Raw genomic sequence first — 27181 nt, forward strand, 5'->3', positions numbered from 1 at the left:
AGTTAAACAGGAGTATTTGGATAATTATAAATGATACTGAAACAAAGTAATTGTATGCCAAATAATTTACCTCCATTAACAACTGAAAATAGAAAGCTTATAATGACTTTCATATACCTTATTAATATAATGAGTTTTAGGAGAAACTACAGTGTAAGCATTATGAGGACAAGGAACAATGGTTGAGGTTTTTTTCTTTGAATTACTTACAAAAAACAGTAAAAGAAGAACTGTGAGACAGCTCTGTATTGTCAGAAATTAACCAATTGAATACCAGTTCTTAACATAATACTGGGATTTGCAACAGGATGCAATGAAATTCCTGCAAGAGTTTACATTTTTAAAAGCCACAATAATCCCCCCTTGCTTAGTTATAAACATCTACTGTTCAAGCTGATTTATTTGCTACTATAAAAATACACCCACACATATACTAAAAATATTTGCACTTGAAAATGTATGAACTAAGAACAGATTGTTGTCCGAGCTGCATTCAAAGCATTTAAACAGGGACAATTCACTGAATTCTGATGCAGGTCATTGATGACATTCTTTGCAGCACAGTAGAAAAGTACTTTTGGAATAACTCTACAGTATAAAACCTTGAAGCATAAAATTTTTCGCTTTTCTTTGAGGCAGTATAAGAAATCATATATTACAGTAGAATACCTTTCAGAAATCCTTTATTTTTGATAGAGCTAACTGCATTAATTAGGAACTGGGAAAATTTTTCAACTTGAAAAAAGTCTATCTTCAAACACAGGAAACATTATATAAAAGAGCAAACAAATACTACTTTCAAGTATTTCCAAACCTCAGAAATAGATCTGTAGATCTCTAAGACAACACGATACAGTAGCACTACTTTGGGCAAGACTCAGGTCACAGCACTCTGATAATCGTAACAGCTCCATTCGCAAATGACTTATTAGACTGCAAAAATTGTTGACTATGCATTAGAAGCATAGACAAGATTTGAGTTAGAGGGCATGAGATGTGCCTGATACCAAGCAATTTTTACACATCTGTAGTTAGACATGAAAAACAGTCAGTGGAATCATGGAAGCTTCTGTTCTGGATTATAGAGGGAGAGAAGAGAAGGAGAAGGAGGGCTGTGGCTGTCACTCCTCCAGCTCTGCTGGAACAGGTTTGGAGAATCCTGTTCTCCAATCCATGAGCTCCTGCAGTTGGAAGAAGTGAAACTAGACATGAAGAAGTTATTTGGTCAGAAGAGCTACTGGGTTACTTATAAATGTATAAGGAGGTTTTCCACTTTACTGCTAGCCTCTTGGCTTCCCTCTTCTTCTCATAAGGCACAGGGTGCCACCTTCCTGCCTGGCAAAGGCAGTCTCCAACCTGCCTCCTCACAAATACCCATCACCTTCAACACACTCTGGCATAGAGATTTATCTTTCAAAGCGGTCAGCAAAAAGTACACAAGCCAGAAGCCCAACAAACCACAACTATACCATAGTCTTTAAAAAAATAAAAAAGGGGAGGGAGAGGGAACCCCAACCTTAGGACAGACTGACAACAGTCAGAATCGCTTTGAAATAGCAACTGAAATATTTTCAGGTAAAATGATACAAGTAAAAGATAGACTTGAGGATTTTGTCATATTCAGAAACTACTGATATACACAGGCAAATAAAATGAGATGCAGGCTGGCATGCAGTAATTTCTGGCGTCAGAAATTCATAACTACAACTACACAGAAAGCTTTACAACAGTTGAATGAAGACCCTCGCTAGCTACTCCCAAAGAACACCAATACTCAATAGCATATTTAAGTTCTAAGAACGTGTACTTCTAAGAATTAAAATGATCTCTTTAAACTGTTCTGGTTAAGTTACAGTAATCACGTCCATTTGTACAAAGAACCCTTTACACGGGAAATTAAGTCAAATGACATTAAAAAGCAGTATTTTCATTTCCAAGTGTAAAAGAAATGATAAATATAATTTCCTGCATATATCTGGCAACGAAAGTGGACTTGCATCTCTTATGAAATAAAATTTTGGTATTAAGTATTTTAAAAAAAAAAAATTAATGCATGTATTTAATCTCCATACAGAGATGAAGTCAACAGACTAAAAGAACCGCTCACGTGTGAAGTAAAGTACATGGATGAGCCTTTGGAAAAATCAGGGATCACATGTAATGCCCAATAATTTATCTGACAAATCTTCAATCCCCAAAGGCTAAAGAAAGCTTCTGAAGACAGACTTGCTTTTTCAAAGCTGGCAGGTGAAGATTTTACTAATCGCTTCAGAATTCAATAGTCCAACTCATGAATGTACACATCTGTGTGTCCTGTAAACTCAGCTATTACACAATCAAAATAGCTGCTTTTGCAAGATTGGCTACATACTGAAATGCTTCCATTTCCAACAGAGAGATCAAATTTCAGACCTCTACAAGGATGTTCTCTTTTAAAATAAAAATATAATATCTTCTTACTTTGCCCTCTATAAAAATTAGGTAAGAAATCAGCAAACGGAACCCTAAAATAAGATAATTGCTGTAAGAGCCCACATCATTTTACATCACACTTTGCATTTTTTGTTTCTTATGCAATTTCGATACAATACTACTCTGAAAAACTTTTAAGTTAAATGATAATAAAATATAGTATCAAACATTTGTGAAATGGTGTTTCATGCAGTAAACATTCTCTTGTTTATCAAAGAAAAATAAATTGTCCTTTTCCCTACAGCTGAACTTTATTCAACAGGCAGAACAAAGACAACAATGGAGTATAAAGCAAATATCCTTTATGAAAGTTCATTTAATATTCAAGCCATAACAACATACATATTGGCAGTTATAATACATGCAAATGCACACAATCTATTTTTAGCAAGGCGATAATATTCTTTATTAGCATTAAACAAACAAATAATGCCACAATGTTATATTACTAGCAATTAATAAAATTCAAGTTCCACAAGAATCCATGCAGTAATTAATGGCATAGAAGTATAAGCTAAATATTATGTTTATCCGATTTATTAGACTTAATGTAGCAAATTAAAGGACATCCTCAAATGGGATTGATTACTTACACTAGACTGTATTAACATATAACCCTTTGTTTTCCTAGCCAAATTAATTAGCTTTGAGACTTAAAAATACATTTTCTTAAACATACATTATTTTAATAAGAGGTTAAAACAAAGTTGGGAATTTCACGCAGATTTTGGCTTTCATTTGGCTGACTAAAAAAAATCCGCTAAACTGCACTTAAAGGATTTAGGCTTACAGAAGTCTATTGAATGAAAATATTTAGAAACAGGCAAAGAACACTCAAGTATCCTACACTGATGAAAAACGCATTTGTCAAACCAATTTGTTTGAAGGTGGTTGCCACACTGCTAGAAACAAGATTCACACTATTCTTTTAGAGATTTCCAAGGCAAGCTTGCATACTCTTTCTAACTGCTAGGAAGAGCTAAAAATAAACTGTGCTCCTTGTAAAATTTGTAATTTCTTCATTATGATGGAATGCAACAAAACATCTTGCCCTTGGGTTGCTCTGTTTCAGCCAAAACAAATGCAAATGGCTTGTCAGATGACAGCTGTTTGATAAGGCTCCTCTACAAGACCTGCATGCTTTACTTTTTTCCGTGAAACTTGGGATGAAAGGCAGAAGGCAGGAAGAGAATTAATGTAGCATACAGTCTAAAGGCAATGCTACAACCGTGATTAAGTAGAAAAGTTAAAAGGCACAGATTTTCCACAGCCTCGCTGCGTGCAACCCATCCGTGTAACAAGTTGACAGGCCTAGCGCGTCAGCTCCATCATCCTCTCCGACAGCTAAAACGCAGCATTGCATCCCTTTTCAGAGAAAATTTGCGTCTGCACCATGAAGCGTTGTACATTATTTCTTAGCACTGCAGGGGGCTCAAGTCCATATGGAACCTTCACAAATATTACCACAGATCAAACCAGCGGCGTTTCGAGGCAGATTTGACATACCTATTTAAATGAACAGCAGGGTTCCTCAGGCTGCCTCAGGCTGTGCAGGAGAAAACCTCTGTGGAAAGCCTATGCTGCAGCTCCATTACTCAGCAAAGACACACTCTACATTTATCATTCATTTCATTTCTGCCAGGGCAAGAAGCTCATTTGCCCAAGGTCAACAACAACAACAACAACAACAAAAAAATAGGGGGTCTGTTTTTTATTCTCCCAAAGAAATAAATGTACCTGACAAGTGGGGATTTTGTCCTTTGGGTAAGCAGAACACAAATAAATATCTGATAATTCCAATAAAATCACTACACTCAGTAAAGCTGTGCACTGAATTCAGTAACATAAAATTTATTTATTTGACAACAGACCAACCACAGAACTAACTTTTTAAGACTATCTAATGAGGAAAAGAAATCTGACATGATTGTCCAATTAAATATTTCCTGCATAAATTATTAATGGTTTTGCCTTCTATAAGTACACATCAGAAAAATGCACATATTTCTATAAACTCTTCTAAAGATGTAGATACTGCTTGTGCTGTTGATGGTCATGGATATGAAATGTCTGTTCATAATCCATGTTAAGATCTAGGGTCTTGTGATGCTGTATTAGATACAGCTTTTTTCATAAAGGTAAACAGATGCAGATCCTTTACTCCTGGAACCACACTAATCAAAAAAAGCCTTAAGTTTGCATGAATGGAACAGTCTTAGAAAAATCAATTAAGCAGTTTAAATGCAAATTTTCTTCTCACTAAATGTCAGCACAAATAACATTTCCTATAGCATCGCCCTTCAAGGGAAAAAAAAAAAGAAAAAACCCAGCTAATTTTTTATACTACAATGCATTTTCCTGTAACTACCCATTTTTGTTGTAAATGCATTCTACTACTAACCTTACACTACTAGCCAGATACAGCCTGCAAGAAAGTGCTTAGACTACTCAAACACAGTCCATAGCCAAAACTGCAGAAAAAACCAAAAATTAAAGCAAGAACCATTATGTAGTCTGTTCTCTTAAATGTGATATAAAAATACCCCTAATGGATATTGTGACATAAAAATATACATGGCATTTAGCTTCAGTGGTGATACTATGGCCTACTGTGAATACTCAGGAGCTCCTGATACACATCTGCAGAATAACATGTACTTGACCGGGAGCTAACATTATTTATTACAGATTATAACATACTTACATGCATTAATGAATAATACGACTGCTTGCCCGTATAAAAAAGAAAGTGAAATGGTCGGCCATCTTCTCCCCACTGGATTTCTAATGAAAAGCAAGATTAGACAAGAAAGCAATACACACTTACTGAAAAAAAAACCCACTTGTATTTAAATTGCAGTTATGAACTCTTTCATAATACTAATTACCTTTTTAAATATCAGAGAACAAAGACATTTTATGGGTTTTCAACCTGTCTGGAAATGTACTGATTTAAACTATCTTGTTAAAAAACAATCTCTGACTGCAATTATAACCAAATATCCAATATAATATTTCTAAATATATTTTAACACGAGAGAATTCCTCACATAGATCTTAAATACACTTTTAAAGACTGTATAGTTGGTATTATAGGTAGAAGAATCCACTTTAGAACAAGAAGTAGTACAAATTAAGAAATGCCTGAAATCTACATAATAATTGTGAAACATCAAAGATTAACAGCTCTGGAATACAGTGCTTTAAATCCAGAGCAAATTTTCTAATAGTATCATATGTCTAAACTAAACTAAGTATTTGTACAGTAGTTGTAAATATTGGTACAATTGTCTTTTGCAGGTAACACAGCTGTATTCAGAACTTGCGTGACTTTAGGACGTGGTTACATTGATGCCTTTAGGATACTTAAATACAAGACCTATGCTACAGTTTACATAATAAGTTCAGCAAGGAAACATACATTCTATATAATTCAGCACATCCGGTTTATTTTATTCATTAAAAAATATTATTTAAGGACAAATAAATTTCAACTTCAGAAAAAAGAAATATGAAAAAGGTCTTTTGCAAATAAAGAAGTGATAAAAATAAACACCTGAGAGGTTTTTACAAACTGAACTGTAGAAAAGCTCCCAGCCATTTTACAAAGTGAACTTCAAGTGTCGCTATCAACAAGCTAAAGAGAAAGATAAGACGCCAAGAACACCTTAGATAAGCATGATACTTAAGTGCATTGGAACATTAAGACATAATACAGTAGAAGTTGAAAGCAAAGGTACAAAACTTAAGTAGAACAAAACAACAAGGGTGGTCTTTCAACCACACATACTACTAGTGGAAACTATGAACTTCCATGAATGCAGCTGTGAAAGTGTATTCTGTTGAAATTACTGTTTAAGGAACGTTCTGAATTATAAATTTATATTTTTGTAATTTGAAGATATCAAAGACAATGCACAGAGAAGACAAAGCTGCCTTGAAAGACATCTAAAGTGTTATTTTTAGACGTAAATACAAAGATATGCATATATACTAGCTATTTTTCACACTCCTGAGGGAACAGATAGCATTTCAAAGAATTCTTTAGTTCTGAAAGCATACCGAATAGTAGCTCAGTTCTGCCACAGTATAGCGCTTCGATTTTAAAATTGCATAATGATTAACGTTCTCCTACCACCCTTTCCCTTGCTACTATTTACTTCACAATACTGTGAAGTTAGAAAATAATGCATCATACCATTTGAAAGTTGAAATTCCAAAGTTCCAGATAATTTAGACAGCTTTCTAAAAAGACACACAAAGTCCCAAAAACATAAGGAACAGGAAAAGGTAGGATGGAAAATGCTAAGATTTCACTCATAAATACCTTTAAATAATCTATGTAAAATCAGTTTGGTGATTTCAGTGACATTCTCACTGTGGCCACCTGATCAACACACTGGCATACCACTGATAACTAGGACTTCATACAGTATCTCATCAGCAAGACCAAAGAGAGCATGAACAGACTTTCAGGTCAAAACTGAGACATGACTGGGAAGTTTCCATTCTCCTTAATCTGGAGATTTCTGGTAATTTCAAAGCTGTAATTTCTGATCTTTTATAGCAATGAAGTTAGCAACAAAACTTTTGGTTAAAATTAATGAATATTTTAGGGGTATGACAGAGACCTCTAATGAAAAGCTACTGAATTCAACACAAGGTTTTCCTGTGACTTCAACAGATTCTGCACATCATCCTACCCACCATTTACTTTTTAATCACTGAGAAACATTTCTCTATAGTCAGTTGACAAGATGCCTAAAAAGACTGCTGGTATTCCAGAAGCCAGCAGTATTTTGTATCCGAAGAACTAGAACATAAGATCAGGCTTTTACTGTTCATCTCTTAGCAGTTATTTGAAAGATGAGGAAAGAAGTAAATCTCTGAAAATTAGGAATTCTACACATGAAAAAGTTCTAATACCTAGAAACAACAACAATAACAATAACTAAAACTACAAACACTTACTCCTCTGCTCTGGAAAAATCTCAGAAGGATGCTGTAAATAAACAAATAAACAACTATCAGCAAAAGGAAAAAGTTACTTAAAATATCTTGCTACAATTATACAGAAATACAATAACAACAACAAAAAAATCTTACCTTCATCATGGGCCTGGCTTGTTTGTCAAATAAGCCAGAGGGAAAGAGATAGGCAATAGCTTTCTGAAAACAAAAAGAGAAATCATATGTAATGTTTTCAATAAAAACATCATCAAGACATTTTTCACTTTCTTGCAGAGAAAAATAGCATGCTTTTGTACAGTAGGCAACCAAATCAGTAGGAAAGAGTGCCACATATGTGCTGTGCTGAAAACAAAGGCAGATTATTTCCTCAGGAATCATCAAGAAAAGTAAAACCTCATTCTGAAGGCTGTGCTCCATCTTAAAGAATGAACTTTCTTCTGCAAAGTTTAGTTTTTATGGTATGCATTTACCATAACTTACCAGAACTACTTAAGTGTCTAGACCACGTTTACACACAGTGACTTTCCCCTAAAATTTCAAGTGCTCTGTCTTCCAGAGGAAATCACAACATTTAATTTATCCTTCTGAAAATATCAGTCCTTGTTAACAATGCTTACTGCATAGAAATCTTATTTTAAGCAATTGGACAAAGCAAAGCTTTACACATTTAGGATGCCAGCTTCTACAGACACGGTTTCCTCAAGTCTAAAAGTAATGTTTGTTATGGCAGTAGAAGATATTTTACACACAGCCTAAATAAGCATTTCATTGAACACTTTATTTGGAAACAACTGTGAGTCACTACAATCTTTGCTGAACTTGAACTAATTGCTCAGAGAAGACAGACTCCTAAGTGCCATCTTTCTTCTCCTTGGATACTTATGACAGGGGTTTGATACTTACAGGTTTGCTAGAACAATCTAGAAAAATGTGACATTCAACACATACTCGTTCTTTTACTGCTATTTTCACTAAGTACAAGGTACATAATTTGTTCTTACTTAACCAATATGTATCACTATTCACCTAACATATGAATTTAGTATTATTTGCCCCAATAACTAAAAGTAGGTAAACCAACATTGCCAACGTTCTGGCAAAATGTAAGGCAAAGCACCTTACAAGGTTAAGCTCAATGACACACATTTCTATTCAATATCACTCTATTCTCCTCTTCAATGCATGTAATATAATTTAATAAAGTAAAAATATGGATTTACACTGTTTATTTCCATTTGTTTCTAAAAATAAATCAGAAAAATCTAGCCATCAAAACCCCACAGATGTAAGGGTCTGCCAAAAGTAGCCAATTTCAGACAGTGGGTAATAGAGCTTAAGATAAAAATCTTCTACCTATACAGTAACATGGACTAACTGAATAAACCCCTCTGGCATTGGTCTCATTTATATTTCCATCAGACAGAACAGAAAAGTAGATTTACAATAAAATCAGAGTTTAAAATCTTCTCTTAAGAAGAATGACTCTGTTAGCTAGGCTATCTTAGGGCTATTACTTGCTGATCATTTTTCCCATGGACATGGAGCGGTTTGTCAGTGCTTCAGCCGATTTAATATGCATGGAGTGTAGAAAGACCTAACCTATTACTTTCATTAATCCCCTACTGGCGTTCTGAACAGAAATTTTGAGAATTCTGAAGCAAACAAAAGGCTTAACTTGATTTTATGAAATGGTAATTTTGTTTCTCTTAGTGACTACTGTATTCCCATTTGTTAGTCAATGGGCATTTTATGCATACACACAGTAGGTGAACACCTATTTATGAACAAATGGGGATTAATTATGATGACAATAGAGAAATCTGCTGTGAGCCAAATGATGTTAAACAAACACTTTATATAATATATTAAAAGAATTTATTACAGGATACTGAGGCTGACTGTGTACTTAAGATGTAGTCTTTATACAAGCATTTCCAGAATCTCGGTCAAAGCAGTTACTGTAACTATGACACCTTAATAAATGCCAAATATAACAATTTAACCTTTATAATCAAGAGAGCGGTTGCCATCTGAGATGTTCTAGTTCCAGAAAGTTTATTTTATATTGCTTGAGTGTATATTCATGTCTTTCGTGCTAAACGATAAACAAGTCCCACACTAAGAAACCCTAACATCTACTTTCAGCTCTCCACAAAGCAGCTAGCCAAAGAATAATGGTTCATTTCGTAATTTTGTTTTTCTGTTGTTCCAAAACAGAAAGAAACAGTCTTCCTGCTTTCTCCCTTTTTATGGGAATGTAATCAAGGATGTTTGTCTTACATCCCCATAGGAACTATCCTGGAATGTGACCGGCTCCACTTCAGCTTTATTCAGAAGTTTCTTCTTAATTTTAAATAGCTGTGTCCTCAGACTGTACTTTTAGCAACTACATAGCAAGTCAGTCTGTCTCTTGTAAATTTAATTTATAGAAGCTGATTTTGTCTATGCAAAAGTTTCTGTTATGTAGAAATGGAATATTTTGGGAAAACTACTTACCACCACCCATGTGTACCAGCAATAGGTGGCTCAGCCTTAAAAATAACATCAGAATTAATCTCTCCAAACTGCAGCTGGAGCATATAAATAACCATAAAATATTTTCCTGAAATCTTTTGACAATGTTTTCAGATTTGGAACACAGGTCTCCTTTTAAGAAATTCTGTGTCTCAAGTGAAAATTCTGGAGAGAATTAACTGCAGATTCTGCATTTTTCTGAACATACAAATAGCAGGTGAACATCCCTCTTAAAACTTTATAATCAAAGTTTAAGTGCTAGCAGTAGAGTTCCCAAGAAATCTTTCAGATTTAACTGCATTTTTCCATTCCACAAGTGGTTTTCAGTTTAAGGGTCACAGACCATATTGTAGTGGTTAATTTGACTTGAACTTTAGATGAGAAAGGAAACGTGCTGAATATGACCAAGAACTACTTTCTTCAGGTGATCATTTCAGCTACACAAGATTCATTCACCCCACTCTAGCCTCCACAGGTTCTGGGCTGCCCTTTTACAGTTCTATTTGTTAAATCACACTGTTGCCATTGTCTTTGGAAATTACACACAACTTCCTAAAAAAAGAAACATCTATAATTACTTTAAGTAAAAAGAAAATTAAAAATCCTGATACGTAGAAACACAACCGTGTTTCAAAAACTCATTTCATGAACTACTGGAAAAAGGTTGAATGGTTTCAGCCTGCTTCTGTTATGAGTTACAAAAAAATTTAGCCATTTCCTTTCAGGATTTGAAAGTGTTTGCTTTTAAACTCTACTGATGAGCCATACAAGAAAAAAAAAAATCCAGCAGTCACACCTTTAAAAACCGCAGATCATAATGAATACATGTTAGTAACACTATGTTTCACATCAGATTTCTTAAGCTGCACCGGTAAACATAACATTCCTGTAACAAGCTGAAAGAAATCTTTTCACCCATCAGTTGACGAAGGACCAGATGTTTCCATACAGGACCACGATGTCTTTCACTTGCATTTGTAAGTTTGAATTCAGGTCAGTTGGGATAACAAGAAAAAGCTTCCATCCCTATAAAATAACTCTTTACTGTGCATGTTGCACATGCTGACTTCTGCTGCTCATTCCTATTTATCTACTAGCCAAAAAGTTTTGTTCGCTCACTTTCTTGAACATCAGAGACTAACTCTGAATCAAACAAGTTCAACTGGGCCAGTAAGGATTACTTTTTCTTTTATTTTTTTTTTCATGTCTTGAAAAATTAAGAATTCAATACTTGAATTCAAACAGAGTTGACTGAGTCATACTGGAATAAGGGGAAGGAGACTGAAGACAGGTCCTTAAAATAGCCCACCATAAGTAGGAGAAGTTTGGCAGGGCAAGCTGATCTTGCCCAAGTTTCTTCCCACAGCTGGAAGAAATCTTTGAATCTACAGCTCAAACACAAAACATTCCACTAGTTTTCATTGTTCGAATCACATGCAAAGATAGTTATCTAAGTAACATCCAGTGAGGAAAGGTATTTTATAGAAAACAAGCAAAGAAAAACAAAACAAAACAAAAAAAAAGAAAGAAAGAAAAAAAAAACCCTCCACCCTCGTTTCCCATGCAGCAGCTTCCTTTTCAGCAGAGGGCTCAAGAATCCAGCTCATTCATTTTCAAATATACATGAAACGTTAATCACCAAAACACCGAGGTGAGAAGTGACACTTTATGCCATAACGTTTTAGTAAAATGCCTGAGCGATGGCTGTTTAAGCTTCTTCTACTGCTCGACTTGATCACACCAGAGCCACTTTCCTTCTTAAACCTTGTCTCTCGAATTATTATTTTGCCTTTTGCCACCGTACTTCAGTATTTCTCAGACAAAGATGTTTGCTGGAACAGCTGTTTTTCCTTTCAACCACACCTGCAGAATTCTTTAAAAGTTTCCAGCATCAAAAATCCAGAATATTTGGGGTAGAACCAGGAATGAAACAAAAAAGGGCCATTAAATGTTAACTCTGAAATAACTTTTTTATTTAGCAAGACAGAAAAGGTTAACAAAAAAAAGTATCAGTGTCACAACTACATTTATCTTGTAAAACAAAATCCTTCTCTAACTACTAACTACTAATTTATTTAAAACACCACAATCATTTGTCACTGTTTACCTAAAGCTGAATTCTAGTTTGAACACAAAGAAATTTCAAGTTCACAGTGATATATCATTTTAAACCCACTTAGAAAAGCACAACCCACTAGCATTATATGAAAAAAAACCCCTTCTTTTAATATCACATTATTTTTATAGTAATCATTCTCAAAACAAAAAGTAATGTCTTTCCCAGAGCTTGCAGAAAAAAAAAAAGAAAAAGAAAAAAACTTGTTGAAAGAAACAGTCATTATTTCTACCTTCATTCTAACTTTTCAAAACACATCACAGAGTTAAGAAAAGTAAAAAAAAAAATAAATACAGCAGTCATCAGTTCGGATGGATTTTGATGCAGAAGTAACAAAATACTGATGCACAGTTTGGCACCACTAGAAAAACAAGTTGAAAAAAGTATTCTAGCTTCAACTATGTGAAAAAACAATACAAAATCCAATATTTCTTATAAGAAAAATGCTGGATAACATGTTCTTGCCGACTTCAGTTCAGAAAAATTTTGCTCTGAATAACATCTCACACATTTCACATATGCCAATATTCACTCATTCCTAATCCTTTGTGATGCTAAAATTTGAATGTTATTTAGAAATCAGATGTGCTGATTTTAAAAGGGCCGCTTTTAAAAGCAATTGAATACAACCTATTTTTTATTAAAGAAGTTTTACTTCATTGAAAGAAACTACTCTATGAGGAATTAAGTTTTCCCATGTTTAACATTTTCATGGTTAACAGTCTTACTGGTAGTTTTGCACAAATATATATCCTAGTGAAGATAAAACGTGTATTTTAGATTCAAATTATTCCATTCGCTTGACAACAAATTACTAGGTCATAAGGCAGACAACAAGAGAAAATTAACACAGATCTCTAGCTTTTGAGTTTTACTAACCCTAATGGGGAAAAAGTATAGCTTTATGATGAGCTCATGTCAAGGATAGCATTTAGTGACTGCATAAAAATGAATAATAAAAATACTGACATATAAATAGGTCATAAAGATTAAAACGCTTTCATTGTGTTAATCTTACTTAGATTTCTGTGCTTTAAAGTTGAATATCACAGAACTGACAGTGGAAAATAAAGGTGGGCTGTTTACTAGAACCACAAGATAAAGTTAAATCACAAAATAAAAGGATTACAGACTCAACCGGGGAAAAGTGCTAGGTCAGGACTGCAATCTCTATTAATTAGGTATCCCAGCTGGGCAGTGGGTATGCAGCTGTTAACTTGATCAATGACTTACCTAAATGTCATCTCTACTGATTCGCTTATAAATTACCAGCAAGTGAGACTAATGTACAGGTGCTAATTTATTTAAACTGTTCTCTGCAGTTCTACATAGCTTTATAAACTGCATCTGGCACCTAATGTTAGCTGTCAGTTGTACTTAGACATGCCTGTCCTAACGACTCTGTTCATTAGAAATGAGCACAAATTATGAAATATTGTGAAAAATGATACATCAAATGGAATGGGCAAAGCAAATCAATTAGAGAAACTTCATAGCACATATTCACACATAGGAGAATAAAACATCCTAGGTTCAGAGTGAGGTCTATAATACCAATTAAAAAGCAATTGGTAGACTTCTGCAGAGTTATATATCAATTTGCTGGATTTTTTTTTTCTCCTTCAGAAATATAGTCGTAATGCACAGCTTAACTTTTCATTCCTAAATAAAAGCATTAGTAAGAGGCAATTCTGCTTCCACAACATCCAGAAGGATTAGCAAGTAAGTCAATTTATTTTCCTGTTTAAAACTTCACAAGGTTTAGCTTTTATTAAACTATACCTAAAACTCCAGTGAAGTAACAGAATCCCATGATGTCTACTTTCAAAATACACTGCACAGACTGATTAACAGTAGAAGATATAGAGGTATATAAGCACTAATCAGGAAGAATTATTACTGTTCGAAATGTAAAGCTTGATAATTCTCCTGCCAGTGCTTAAGCAGCTTTTGTATTTTTATTACAGAAATTTAATTATGCATAGCAGACACTATTACACACTCAGTATTTTCCAACACCTGATGGAATAGGAAGAAATCAAACATATACCACATCTACTTCGTTTCACCAAACAAAACACTACTCTTTTGGCTCCAATTCTCCATCTTTTCAGAAATGGTCTGCAAAAGCAGTCCTGTACTTGTCACCTGCACTGGATTTGTAAAAGCTAATTTCCAGAATGAATCTGCTTTTACTAATGATGGAGCTCGGTTAATTTTGTGCAAACAATCATACTGCTGTGTATTTGTAAAGAAGAAACTACTACTTAGACAAGGTTATTTTCCATTTCTTGCAGTCTTGCTGTCTGCAAACCTTCCCCCTACACCCTATCAAGGCAGGGAGACAAATAGCAGATGAATGCATTTGCCTACCATTAACTTTTTGGGCAAACAAACACAACTATTAGCGTTGTCATCATACTATACTAACATGGTAGCTGTTCTGATGGCAGGTCCGTACACGACTACTTTACAAGAAAGTAACTGAAAGAGATAAAGGTCATTAAAGATAAGAAAAAATACCTGAAAAATACTGGAAAAGGAAATTCTATAGTCTGTACAGAAATAAGAAAGTCAATGTGAAGAAATAGGCTGCTATTCCTGCTGACCCACGTGCCTCAATGAATATTTTTAAAGTTGACAGGATCCACTTTACACTGAGACTGGAAAGGTCTCTCCATTGGCATTTGTCTGTAGAAGAAGAAAGTAATGTCTATGATTCTGAAAGAAAGTAGTCGCAGTATCAGTGCACAGCCTCGCACTCATAAAGTTTGATTTCCTACAGATTTGTAACTTCAAGTCAAGCTTCCCTTATGGATTTTCTGATAGGTGATAAGACTCAAGCCTCATTTCAGCCTTTTTCTCAGCAGGCCATTAACTGTGGTTCTCCTCTCTACTTTGCTGCCTATTTTCAGAGAAGTTTTCAGAACTTTATTTTGAAGCCGATCAAATGTGTTTGAAATCAGCCTGTATTACCACCTACGTATGTTGTTGTCTTTCTTGACATAAACACACTGTCAAGACCTCTTATGTGGACACAGAAATGTTGACAAAATTTTGCCCCTGAGAAAGGCAACAATCTTCTCCCTCTGAAAAAACTAAACCACACACGTCCCTCTTTCGGCACACAGCACATTACTACATCAACCCTAAGGGCTCTGCTGATATACTGTGCTGCCATGGCTATAGCGATAGTGTTGATGTGGCGCAGAGAAAGCTTCAGACATGAGACTTCACGCAGCTTCACCTAAGAGTGAATGTCACCAAATGACATTTCTTCTCCCTACCTCTGATCTGTGATAAAATAAGACAGAAATGACAGACGTGAAAACCAGGTGGGACATTAAAAAAAAAAAAAAAATCCATGCAAGGAACCATTTGTCTGAAAGGCAGCATATCTAATACAAGAGCCTAAATGACACAGTGGCAGAGAAGGCCACCCATCTGCTAGTTGTCAGAGGGAATGGCAATAAAATAGTATGTTTGGAGCTACCGATATGAGCTTAAATTCACATCTATATTAAAATCCCTAAGCTAAACCAGAGTGTTAGTTGCAAAACATCCTGTAAAATATAATTTGCATTACCAGCAACCACAGTATCACAGAAGAAAATCTAACCTAAATATACACAGCAGGTCAAATTGTAGGTAAACATTTCGAAGTGCTACATAAACCCTTACAGTGCCTCTTATAACCTCAGACCAAGGGGATTATCCATTAGGACTTTTTAAAAGAACCTACTATGCTTTATCAAGAGATGGTATACAGCTCTATACTGTGATGTCTGACCTCACACGGTAGCAGGGGTGGAATCTCTATTCACAGTCACAGTTGCAATGTTTGCAATGTATAGTAGCATTCTTTCTTATTCTGACAGTTTGATTAAAATTCACAGAGAGCTGAGGGGCTCATGCTGAACTAAAGTGCTTTCAATATCCAAAACTCTACAGTAAATTACTTCTCCAACAGAGCAACTGTACTTACATCAATATCCTCTTGGGTAAAAGTTTCTGGATCTTCTCCCATCATGTTGGCTAAATGTCTCTTTCCTAGGTTGAACTCTTCAATCTGTTTTTTAATAAATGCCTCCGTGTACTTTTCGGGTCCTGAGGCTCCTACATTTCTCCTCTGCACTGCTGTAGTGGTATAGATTAGCCTTAATGTCTTAAAAAAAAAAAGAAAAAAGAAAAGTGAGATTTATTTTATATTTTTGGCATAGTGAGGTCTAAACAAAATGAATATTATAACAAGCAATTCATAGCTATAACAAGATTCAACAAATTATTATAATAAGTTAGAAAAGGCAGAATTACTTCTGAAACCACCTTCTTCCAATTGTTTAATGCCCATAAACAGATAAACTCATTCTAAAAGTTGAATTTTTTATACATAATTAATTCAGAATTTTTTTCTGATAGAAAGAAATGTAGTAGTGCTTGTCAGGAACTTCCAGCAAAAACAAAACACAGCATTCATGAACAGACGCAGTCTTAAAGAAATTTAAAAAACCTATCAGCAAATAAGTAGGGTTTGCATTCTCCTAAGTGCATCCCATAATGAAGATAATGAAGTATGAGAAGAATCTGTGGGACAATCTCACTAATGGCTTTCAGAAGCATGTGGCTGCACAAACACTGCTAAAGGCTCTGAAGCACTCCTCCCTTGTTCACATTGCTGGAATGGTTCTTAAGCTATTTCACCATCTCAGGCAGAACAATTAGAAAACTTAGTAGGGAAGTTCTCATCAACAGATACTACTGAGCACTGTCCCAGCTCAGAACTCACAGCTCATAAAACAGTTATTGTTTGATGTTTGCAGGATACAGGTTTGGTTTTTCTTTCATCAAGACAATCAGTAGTTAAGATGACTAATTTCAGTCGAGCTCTCTGCCAGACTAACAGTAGCATGACTGACAGAGCAGTAGTGTCCCAGGTCTGGCCTACTGACAATATAATGCACTATTTTGTCCTTCCAGCATTAGTGTTAACAAAGTCCTCTGCAGCTTACTCATTCCACAGAATGAATGAGAACTGATTATTTGTATGGTCTTCTATGGGGAGGAGGAGGGACTCACAAGAAAAAGGGTATGTGGGACAGAAAAACAACGACAAATAATCACTTCTGAATCGGAAAAATGCCCAGTTCTGCTTTCCAGATAGTCCCCTGATACACTTGTCTCCAGCCTCTTCAATGTGCCACAGCTTGGTTTTATGAGCAGCCAGTGCAGTTTCACAACACAGAGCAAGTCCATCTCACAGTCCATCCATGGTAGCATTCTTTCCTTCACTTGCCTTGTGCTATCTCTGGCACCTGGGACTCTTCTGCAAGCCAGCTCAGCTCCCTAAATATTACATAACCCTAACACCTGCTTCCTCCCAACATGTGGGCAGTTCTCTCCTGAGCTGCCAAGTCCAAGAGATTCAGAGAATGACAGAATGGTTTGAGTTGGAAGGGACCTTAAAGATCATCTAATTCCAACCTCCCTGCCGTGGGCAGGGACACCACCCCTCTAGATCAGGCTGCCCAAGGCCCCATTCAACCTGGCCTTGAACACCGCCAGGCAGAGGGCATCCACAACTTCCCTAGGCAACCTGTGCCAGTGTCTCACCACTCTCACAGTGAAGAATTTCTTCCTTATGTCTAGTCAAAATCTGCCCCTCTCCAGTTTATACCCATTCCCCCTTGTCCTACCACTACAAGCCTTTGTAAACAGTCCCTCCCCAGCTTTCTTGTACGCCCCCTTCAGGTTCTGGAAGGTCACTATAAGGTCTTCTCAGAGCCTTATCTTCTACAGACTGAATAACCTCAACTCTCTCAGCCTGTCCTCGCAGCAGAGGTGCTCCAGCCCTCTGATCATCTTTGTATCCCTTCTCTGGACCTGTTCCAACGGCTCCATGTCCTTCTTACATTAAGGATTCCAGAACGAGACACAATACTCCAGGTGGGGTCTCACAAGAGCAGAGTAGGGGGGCAGAATCACCTCCCTGGACCTGCTGGCTACACTTCTCTTGATACAGCCCAGGATACGGTTGGCCTTCTGGGCTGTGAGTGCCAGCTCCTGTCGAGCTTCTCATCAATCAGCACTCCCAAGTCCTTCTCTGCGGGGCTGCTCTCAATCACATCACCCCCTATTATGTATTCAAACAGTGGATTGCCCCGACCCAAGTGTAGGACCTTGCACTTGGCCTTGTTGAACTTCATGAAGCTCACAGAGGCCCACTTCTCCAGCTTGTCCAGATCCCTCTGGATGATATCCTGTCCTTCTGGCATGCCAACTGTACCACTCAGCTTGGTGTCATCGGCAAACCTGCTGAAGTGCCCTCAATCTTGCTGTGTATATCACTGATGAAGATATTAAGCAGCACTGGTCCCTGTATGGACCCCTGAGGGATATAACTTGTCATACAAGACTCTGAAAAGAGACAAAGTCAACATGGGAAGGTGGCTGAACCATTCAACTGGGAGGAAGAAGGAAGAGGAGAAGTCACCTCTTTACCTTCATTTCTTTGAGCAAGTTATTAAATTGCCTCTGCTGTTCCTGAAGCTGCAGCCTCAGTTCAACTTTACCCCACCATTAAATCATAAAAACACACAACAGAGGGAACGAGTTAGGGTTCTTATTATGAGGAACAGAATAAAGCTAGTATTTGAAATCATTAAAAGTTTTGCGAGTCATGGGAATTGTCTCCTCCAGAACACAATTTAGACATGCTGAGTATTCTGATGGATTTTACCATTCTGAGTTAAGCTAATGTGAGTAGCATAAAATACTCACAATCATCCTGTAACTAATACAAAAGTAATCTTCAAACCCAGTTATGACCACAATGATAGAAACATACACATTTAATCAAAACAAGATTACATGGATATATTTGCAAGGCAAACACAAAAACGGATCGAATTTCCACTTTCTGTTATTAACATGAGTGAGGTTATACAAACTTCTCCTGTGACTAGAAGCTTTGTGTATTCTTTATCACAAGTTCAAGCCCTACATGAACAGGAAATGAAACACAGCTTTTCTATATACTTCACAAAGCCAGTTGATATTCTGGATGTCAGGCAGCCTAAGTTCAACTGGTCCAACACATCCAATTTTCTCCACATATGTAAAGCTGTTCACAATCAACTTATCCGTCCATAGCTGTCTCAGTCTTCAACATACAAAAATCTAACAACCCCACTTAAAATTTCCATTTGGAATAAAGACTACAATACCCTGGCTTAAACCTATGTACAACACACACATGGACATGAGAAGGCGGTTGAACCATTCAACTGGGAGCAAGAAAGGAGGAGTCACCTCTTTACCTTCATTTCTTTGAGCAAATTATTAAATTGCCCCTGCTGCTCCTGTGCTGTTTAATATCTCCACCAATGATACAGACAGCAAGAGCGAGTACACCCTTGGCAAGTCTGCATATGACACCATGCTGAGTGGTGCAGTTGGCATGCTGAAAGGACAGGATGCCATCCAGAAGTACCTGGACAAGCTGGAGAAGTGGGCCTGTGTGAACCTCATGATGTTCAACAAGGCCAAGTGCAAGGTCGTACACCTGGGTCAGGGCAATCCGCAGTTTGAATACATAATGGGGGATCATGTGAATGAGAGCTGCCCTGCAGAGAAGGTCTTGGGGGTGCTGGTTGATGAGAAGACGACATGAGCTGGCATGGGTCCAGAGAAGGGATACAAGGATGATCAGAGGGCTGGAGCACCTCTGCCACGAGGACAGGCTGAGAGTTGAACTTGTTCAGCCTGGAGAAGAGAAGGCTCAGAGGAGACCTCATAGTGACCTTCCAGTACCTGAAGGGGCTACAAGAAAGCTAGGGAGGGACTGTTTACAAAGGCTTGCAGTGATAGGACGAGGGGCAATGGATATAAATTGGAGAGGGGCAGATTTTGACTAGACATAAGGAAGAAATTCTTCACAATGAGCGTGGTGAGGCACTGGCACAAGTTGCCCAGGGAAGTTGTGGATGCCCCTTCCCTGGAGGTGTTTGAGGCCAGGTTGGATGGGACCTTAGGCAGCCTGATCTAGAAGGGAGGTGTCCCTGCTCACGGCGGGACGGGGTGGAACTATAGATAATCTTTGAGGCCCTCTTCCAACCCAACCCATTCTATGATTGAATACCAAAATTACATGACATAGAAAAAATGACCCCCTCTGCTCTTACAACCTGACACAGATAAAGATATGCCCCCGAAGGTTATGTACCTCAGAAAAGTAACCAATACCTCTGCCAGAAGAGGTTTAAAACAACGCCAAGGCAGAATTTGGTGCTGAAGAGCCTGTTGTTGCTTTGTTTTCTCCACAGTTTATATACATCACATGCAATGTTAGTGCTGTTTCCCCCCCATCCCTTTTTTTAGTGATGTTTTCTGTGAGGTTACACTAAAATATACAGAATTAAAAGAAAAAGTATCAAAATTTTAAATGTACACATTTTCCATGGGCAAGGCTCTGGTGATTTCCTCAGAAAGCATAAAGGAAAGCAGAGGTATCTCTGCATACTTCCTATTATTCTCTCCTAGTCGCTCCTTAGGAAGGAATTCAATTCATCTTCTGTTTTACTTGTATTAATAGTAACTAATTATTTGTAATTCTTGTTAATGAACATATGATTCCTTATTACTTGGCCCAAAATTGCTTTCTCTCTGCTATGTTTTAAACATGATACTTTAAAAAAGATTGCTCTCATCTTATTCCTGTCAATTTCTATTGTAATTTTCTCGTTTTCATCCTCCTTCCCTCAAGCTATTCACATTCTTCCCTAGTTTCAATTCGTCACTAATCAAAAGTCCCTGGACACACAAACTGTTCATAATTAGAAAACAGCCTCTTATGCAAATTAATATCTATTGTATTGGGTACCTCTTCTGGGATAAGAGTAGTATTTCACGGGTGGTACAGGCAAAAACTGCAAAGCGCAGCTAAATGCTTCTGGCATTTCAGTCAAACAAGAAAGCATGCTCCTCTACTTTTCAGAGGAAACCACAGCAGTTTGCATTCACTTCTTACACAGTTCATAAAGCATTACTGCAGACAGCAGCCTCACCATTTTTTAAATAATAATAATGGTTACTAACAGTACTTCTGAAATAAAAGACTCTTCCACTAGGACAGAAGAGAAGGGAAAGCTTTTACTTCTAGACACAGTTGCTGGGTATTAATCCTCCCTTCTCGAATCCTTCCCAATAAACCTAGCGTTAAAACAGTTCAACATCCTGATTTTCCAGGGAGATGGTAAATTTATAGAAAATCAGCTTATGTAAAAATTTTCCTTAGGAAAAAAAAAAGGCATTTTCAGACAACTTCAACTTCCTTGGCCTATTTTTTCCAAGAGAAATAACTAGGAGCTCTTTGTTTACTCTTGTCCCATTAATATTACTTCACTGGAGTTACATGCATATAAAATCAACATATCTCTAACATAAGAATCAGGCTTCCTGTACTTTTGGAACGGGAAGAAAGGGAAAGCAGAGACAGGCGGCTTGAATTAAAGAGAAAATATTGTCTATTTTACAATTTGATGACATAGTTGCAGAGGCAGAAGCAGATACTAAATGATGTGGCATACATGCAGTTGCACCACTTTCATGTCGCTTCCAGGCTTTAAGCTGGCAGACCTTAACCTCTTCCAAAATCACACAGCTCACAAAGAGAGTACTGAAAAGTTATCGTTGGGATACAACTTTACTAGCAGACTCGCAGCTGGAGCTGTAGAACCACATCAGCATGAGGGCTAAGGCTGCTCTGTGTCCATTGCTCCAACTGCTGGCATGGCAATTCAGTGCTCCTGAACCCAGAAAACATGCAAGATATCAAAGGCAGTCCTGTGGTCACCCATTGTACAAGAAAAAGCATATATCATATAGCGATTATGGACAATGTAAGTGCTCGGACCCATCCAGAGTTTCTAAAGAATAACTTTTTTTGTTCAATAGGTGAGTTCTAGCTTCCTAGTGTGCTGTTTTACAAAAATGTGTTTTAATTGATTTACTTTAATATTTACATACTCTGATTTCAGTTGGCCTAAGAACAATTTAGGTGAACCAGTATCAGGTTTATGTTTCAATAGCATTTTATAAAACACATCAAAGGTATCATAAGGTGTCAGCAAATACGCATAAGTGATTTTGTATTACCTTTTATACCTGATTTGACAAAACATTTAATCAGAAGAAACTTTTTCTCAAAATGAAGTTTTGTAACAGGGAACTGTAAAACTGCATCTCCCTCTCCCAGAAAATCTACGTTCTGAAGGTATTCAACCAAATCTACATATTAAGTTTTGCTTATACTGTATACTGTGGAAATAAAGGATAGCTCTAAATATATAGACCCATGGCCAGGTAAGTGCTTGATGTAAGAAATGGTTACAGCAAGTCATAGCAAGGGAACACCAACTTACTACCCTGTCCTGAACAACAGCCCATATCAGAGACACAAGCAGTGGACAAACATTGATAACTTTCCCAGGACAACCCCTCACTTTCCAGCAAACTGCACTTCAAAGACATACTGATATCTTGCTTTTAACAGTTCTCAGTAGAATTCCCTTCCAAGTTTCTTAACTTTCTGTATTCACGTAAACACTTAGTATCCTGAACATCCTCATCCAAAAGTTCCACAGATTAACCACATCTAGTGGAAAGAATACTCTCTTAAGTCTCCTGGGCCCTGTCTCCCATCAGTTTCCTTCAAACACTTTGGCTCACAGACAGTTAGAAACCGGATGATTAGTATATAGCTATAGGCTATCTTTAGGGGTGAGAGGAGTAGAAATGACCTCTCAAGGGCTCTACAAGCCCTACCTTCTACAGTGACCTCACCTTTGAGATCACTTCCTCATTTACAATACAAATAGTTTTCAGCTCAAGCAGGTTCCTGGCCAAGAAAACTAAGTTACTGTCATAATCCTTTGATATAGGATAACCAAAACAACACAAATTATTCTGAGAACTGTATCCAGTGTTAGAACATTTTCAGCCTTACTCTTTTTCTCATTCCTGGGGCAACTTATGCATGTGTATTTCTGACTGCTGTGTAAAGTTATTCTAGAAGTAATCAATATAAACAGTTCAAATTGCTCCTCCTAGTATTAACTTTCACTTCTCTACTGCATCCATCTTCTATTACCTCAAGGTTTGGTTTAGTTCAGTCACCAAACAGTTCTTCAGACCTTATTATCCTAAATTACTTTGTAACTCTGAAAATGTTACTAGCATGCCTTTTTATCCATTTGTTGGTCACTGATTATATATACACACAGAAAGCTGTCTCAAATATCACACAGTGGCAGTCCTCAACACTGACAGCAACTAAACTTTTTAATTAATCAGCAATCTGCTGGACAACAGCATCTCTCAAAACAAGCTGGTAATTCTGTATAATCAGAAGTTACCACACTGGTAGAGTGCACTTCCCTCACCCTTGCAGGAATCTGAAGACTTCATTACATCCTCAATTGCTGACCAAGCACAATTCAAGATGATGGACCTAAAAAATTGACACCTCAAAATACTTCCCTTCTGTGTTGTCTTTGGTTTATACATGGCTCTGTTAATCCTAGTGAACCATAGATTTGGAAAGAACCCACAAGGACCACAAAGTCCAACTTCTACCCCTCCATAGGACTACCCCAACATTCACATCATGCGTCCGTGGGCCTCATCCAAATGATTCTTGAATATTGTCAGGCTTCGTGCCATGACTGTCGCCTGGGTGGTGGGGGCTGTGCCAGTGCTCCACTGTCGTCTGGGTGAAGAATCTTTTCCTAATGTCCAACCTAAATCTCCCCTGGCACATCTTCCTGCCATTCCCTTGAGTACTATGATAGGTTGCCAGAGAGATCAGCAGTTGGTCATCCTCCTTCCCTTGTGAGAAAGCAGTAAACTGTGATGAGGTCCCCTCTCAATCTCCTCTTTTTCAGGCTGAGCAGACCAAGAGACTTTAGCTGCTCCTCATACAGCTTCCCCTCTAAAAGCTTCACCAACTTTGTGGCCTCTTCTGGAACAGGTCCAGAGGAAGGCTGGAAAGATGATCAGGGGGCTGGAGCACCTCTGCTTTGAGGACAGGCTGAGAGAACTGAGGTTGTTCAGCCTGGAAAAGACTCCACAGAGACCTTATAGTCGTCTTCCAGAACCTGAGGGAGACCTACAGGAAAGCTGGGGAGGAACTTTTTACAACAGCATGGTGCGACAGGATGAGGGCAATAGCCTTACATTGGAAGGGGGAAGATTTAAATTAGACATTAGGGAGGAATTCTTTATAATGGTGCTGGTGAGGTACTGGAACAGGTTGCCCAGGGAAGCTGTGGATGCCCCCTCCCTGGAAGTGGTCTGGTGTGAGGCATCAAAGAATGGTTTGGGTTGGAAGGGACCTTAAACATCACCTAATTCTAACCCCCTGCCACAGGCATGGACACGTTCAGCTGAAAGGGAGCTGGAACTGGATGATTTTCAAGTTCCTTTCCAACCCAGAATCATAGAATAGTTTGAGTTGGAAGGGACCTTAAAGATTATCTAGTTCCAACCTCCCTGCCATGGGCAGGGACATCCCACTAGATGAGGCTGCCCAAGGTTCTATCCAACCTGGCCTTGAACACTTCCAGGGAGGGGGCACCAACAGCTTCCCTGGGCAACCTGTACCAGTGCCTCACCATTCCCCTGGTGAAGAAATTTTTCCTTATATCTAGGCTAAATCTGCCCCTCTCCAGTTTCTACCCATTGCCCCTCGTCCTATCACCACAAGCCTTTGTAAACAGTCCCTCCCCAGCTTTCCTCTAGGCCCCCTGCAAGTACTGGGAGGTCGCTATAAGGTCTCCTCAGAGCCTTCTCTTCTCTAGTCTGAACAAGCCAACTCTCTCAGCCTGTCCTCGCAGGGAAGATGCTCCAGCCCTCTGATCATCTTTGTAGCCCTCCTCTGGACCTGTTCCAACAGCTCCATATCCTTTTTACGTTGAGGATTCCAGAACTGGACACAGTACTCCAGATAAGATCGCACAAAAGAGGAACAGAGGGGCAGAATCCCCTTCCTCGCCCTGCTGGCCACGCTTCTTTTGATGCGGCCCAGGACACGGTTGGCCGCCTGGGCTGAGAGAACCTGAACCATTCCACGATCACAGCAGCTCTGAATCCTTTTCACATCGGGGCGCCCAAACCCGCGCGGCTCTCCGGGGCTTTCACCACCCGCCACGGCATCATCCCCCCACACACATACCCACACCCCGCTCGCCCCCCCAGAGCCCGGCGGAGAAAGGGCCCGAACCGGCCCTGCGCTCACCTGGGCTCGCGGCCCCCCCAGCCGCAGAGCGCGCCCCACGGCCGCCGCCATGCTCCGCGCCGCCCGCCCTGCCCCCGCCCCGGACCGCCTGCAGAGGGCACAGCGCAGCGCGGCTTCTCCCCGGAGTCACCCATTGGCTGGGGCGGGAGGGGGCGGGGACAAGGCTGCGCATGCGCGCTGCGCCGCGCGTGGCCTAAGAGGCGGCGAATGCGGAATGGGGTGGGTGTTCTAAATGTATGTGGAATCATAGATTCGTTAGGTTGGAAGAGATCATTGAGATCATCAGCTCTAAACCTACCTGTCCACTGCTAAATCATATCCCCAAGCATCTCATCTACCCGCCTTTTAAATTCCTCCAGGGATGGGGACTCAGCCATCTCCCTGGGCAGCCTCTGCCAGTGCCTGAGAACCCTTTCCGTGAAAGAAATTTTAGTAATGTCCAATCTAAACTTCCCCTGACGCAGCTTGAGGCCATTCCCCCTTGTCCTGTCCTCTGTCACTTGGGAGAAGAGGCCAGCTGTCTCCTCTCTACAACCTCCTTTCAGGTAGTTGTAGAGAGCAATAAGGTCTCCCTTCAGCCTCCTCTTCTCCAGGCTAAACAACCCCAGTGCCCTCAGACGCTGCTCGTAAGACTTGTTCTCCAGCCCCCTCACCAGCTTTGTTGCTCTTCTCTGGACACGCTCCAGAGCCTCAACATCCTTCTTGTAGTGAGGGCCCCAGAATTGAACACAGTATTCGAGGTGTGGCCTCACGAGTGCTGAGTACAGGAGTAGAGTAACCTCCCCGGACCTGCTGGTCACACCATTTCTGATACAAGCCAAGATGCCATTGGCCTTCTTGGCCGTCTGGGCGCACTGCTGGCTCGTGTTCAGTAGGCTGTCAATCAACACCCCTAGGTCCTTTTCCACAAGGCAGCTTTCCAGCCACTCTTCCCCTAGTTTGTAGCACTGCACAGGGTTTTTATGCCCCAAGTCCAGGTCTCTGCACTAGGCCTTGTTAAACCTATCCAATTGGTCATAGCCCATTGATCCAGTTCAGATCCTTCTATAGAGCCTCCGTACCCTCCAACAGATCCACACTTCCTCCCAGTTTATTGTCATCCACAAACTTGCTAAGGGTGCTTTCGATCCCCTCATCTAGGTCGTTAATTAAAATATTGAACAGGACTGGACCCAGCACTGAGCCTTGGTGAACACCACTTGTGGCTGGGACAGCACTTGTGTCCGGAACACCACTTGTCACTGGAACGATACACAAAGTAGATACTCTTAAAAGAAGTGGAATATTTTTTTTTTTAAAACTAAAGTAAAGTTTCATCTAAGGATATGCATTTTTTGAAAGTTAGACATAATATCTGTCTGATTGCAGTAGTTTTCTTTCAAACTACTATTTTTCCAGACACTGTTCATTCTTTGGAGATGATAACGTCATGTGTGAAGTGTGATCTGTGCTGAACAGATGTGTCTGCTTCTGTAATTACCTCTGTTTGGAGCCTTTCCCTATCTCAAATGCAAGGTCAGGCAGAGAGCTGGAGCCACCTCCAAATTACCAAAAGATTTGACTGTTATGAAGTTCATAATAACGTTAAAATTAGTCTTTGGAAAGTAATAGAATATGCATAAGTTTTCTAGGAAAATTTATCCATATGCATGTAATTAGATTGAAATAATATAGAAATAGATACAGAAATATATTCTGTAGCCAGCTCTTGTGTCACTGCACATGATCAGTAGAGATCACTCCCTCGCGTTGCCCAGGCCTGATGAAGGATGCTCGCTTCCTAAAACTCCAAAACAAGTCTCAGAGAGTGTCTTGCC

At 38.7% G+C, this 27181-nt stretch overlaps 1 protein-coding gene across 2 annotated transcripts in view; it reads right to left on the minus strand.

Annotated features, from left to right (window-relative positions):
- Positions 1–25497, minus strand: part of MRPS9 (mitochondrial ribosomal protein S9) — a 36554-nt gene extending 11057 nt beyond the window's left edge. For both annotated transcript variants that reach the window (XR_008451353.1, XM_054075107.1), the window contains exons 1-5: positions 25365–25497; positions 16059–16238; positions 7579–7641; positions 7444–7474; positions 5177–5256 (exon numbers count right to left, since the gene is read on the minus strand). Coding sequence is in view for 1 of the 2 variants with exons in the window: in XM_054075107.1 (XP_053931082.1) it covers positions 5177–5256; positions 7444–7474; positions 7579–7641; positions 16059–16238; positions 25365–25415 (405 nt within the window). In the remaining variant the exon portion in view is untranslated. The remainder of the gene's footprint in view (positions 1–5176; positions 5257–7443; positions 7475–7578; positions 7642–16058; positions 16239–25364) is intronic.
- Between the last annotated feature and the right edge of the window lie 1684 nt (positions 25498–27181).

Source organism: Cuculus canorus, chromosome 1 (genome assembly GCF_017976375.1).
Source record: "Cuculus canorus isolate bCucCan1 chromosome 1, bCucCan1.pri, whole genome shotgun sequence".
NCBI classification, from domain to species: Eukaryota; Metazoa; Chordata; class Aves; order Cuculiformes; family Cuculidae; genus Cuculus; species Cuculus canorus.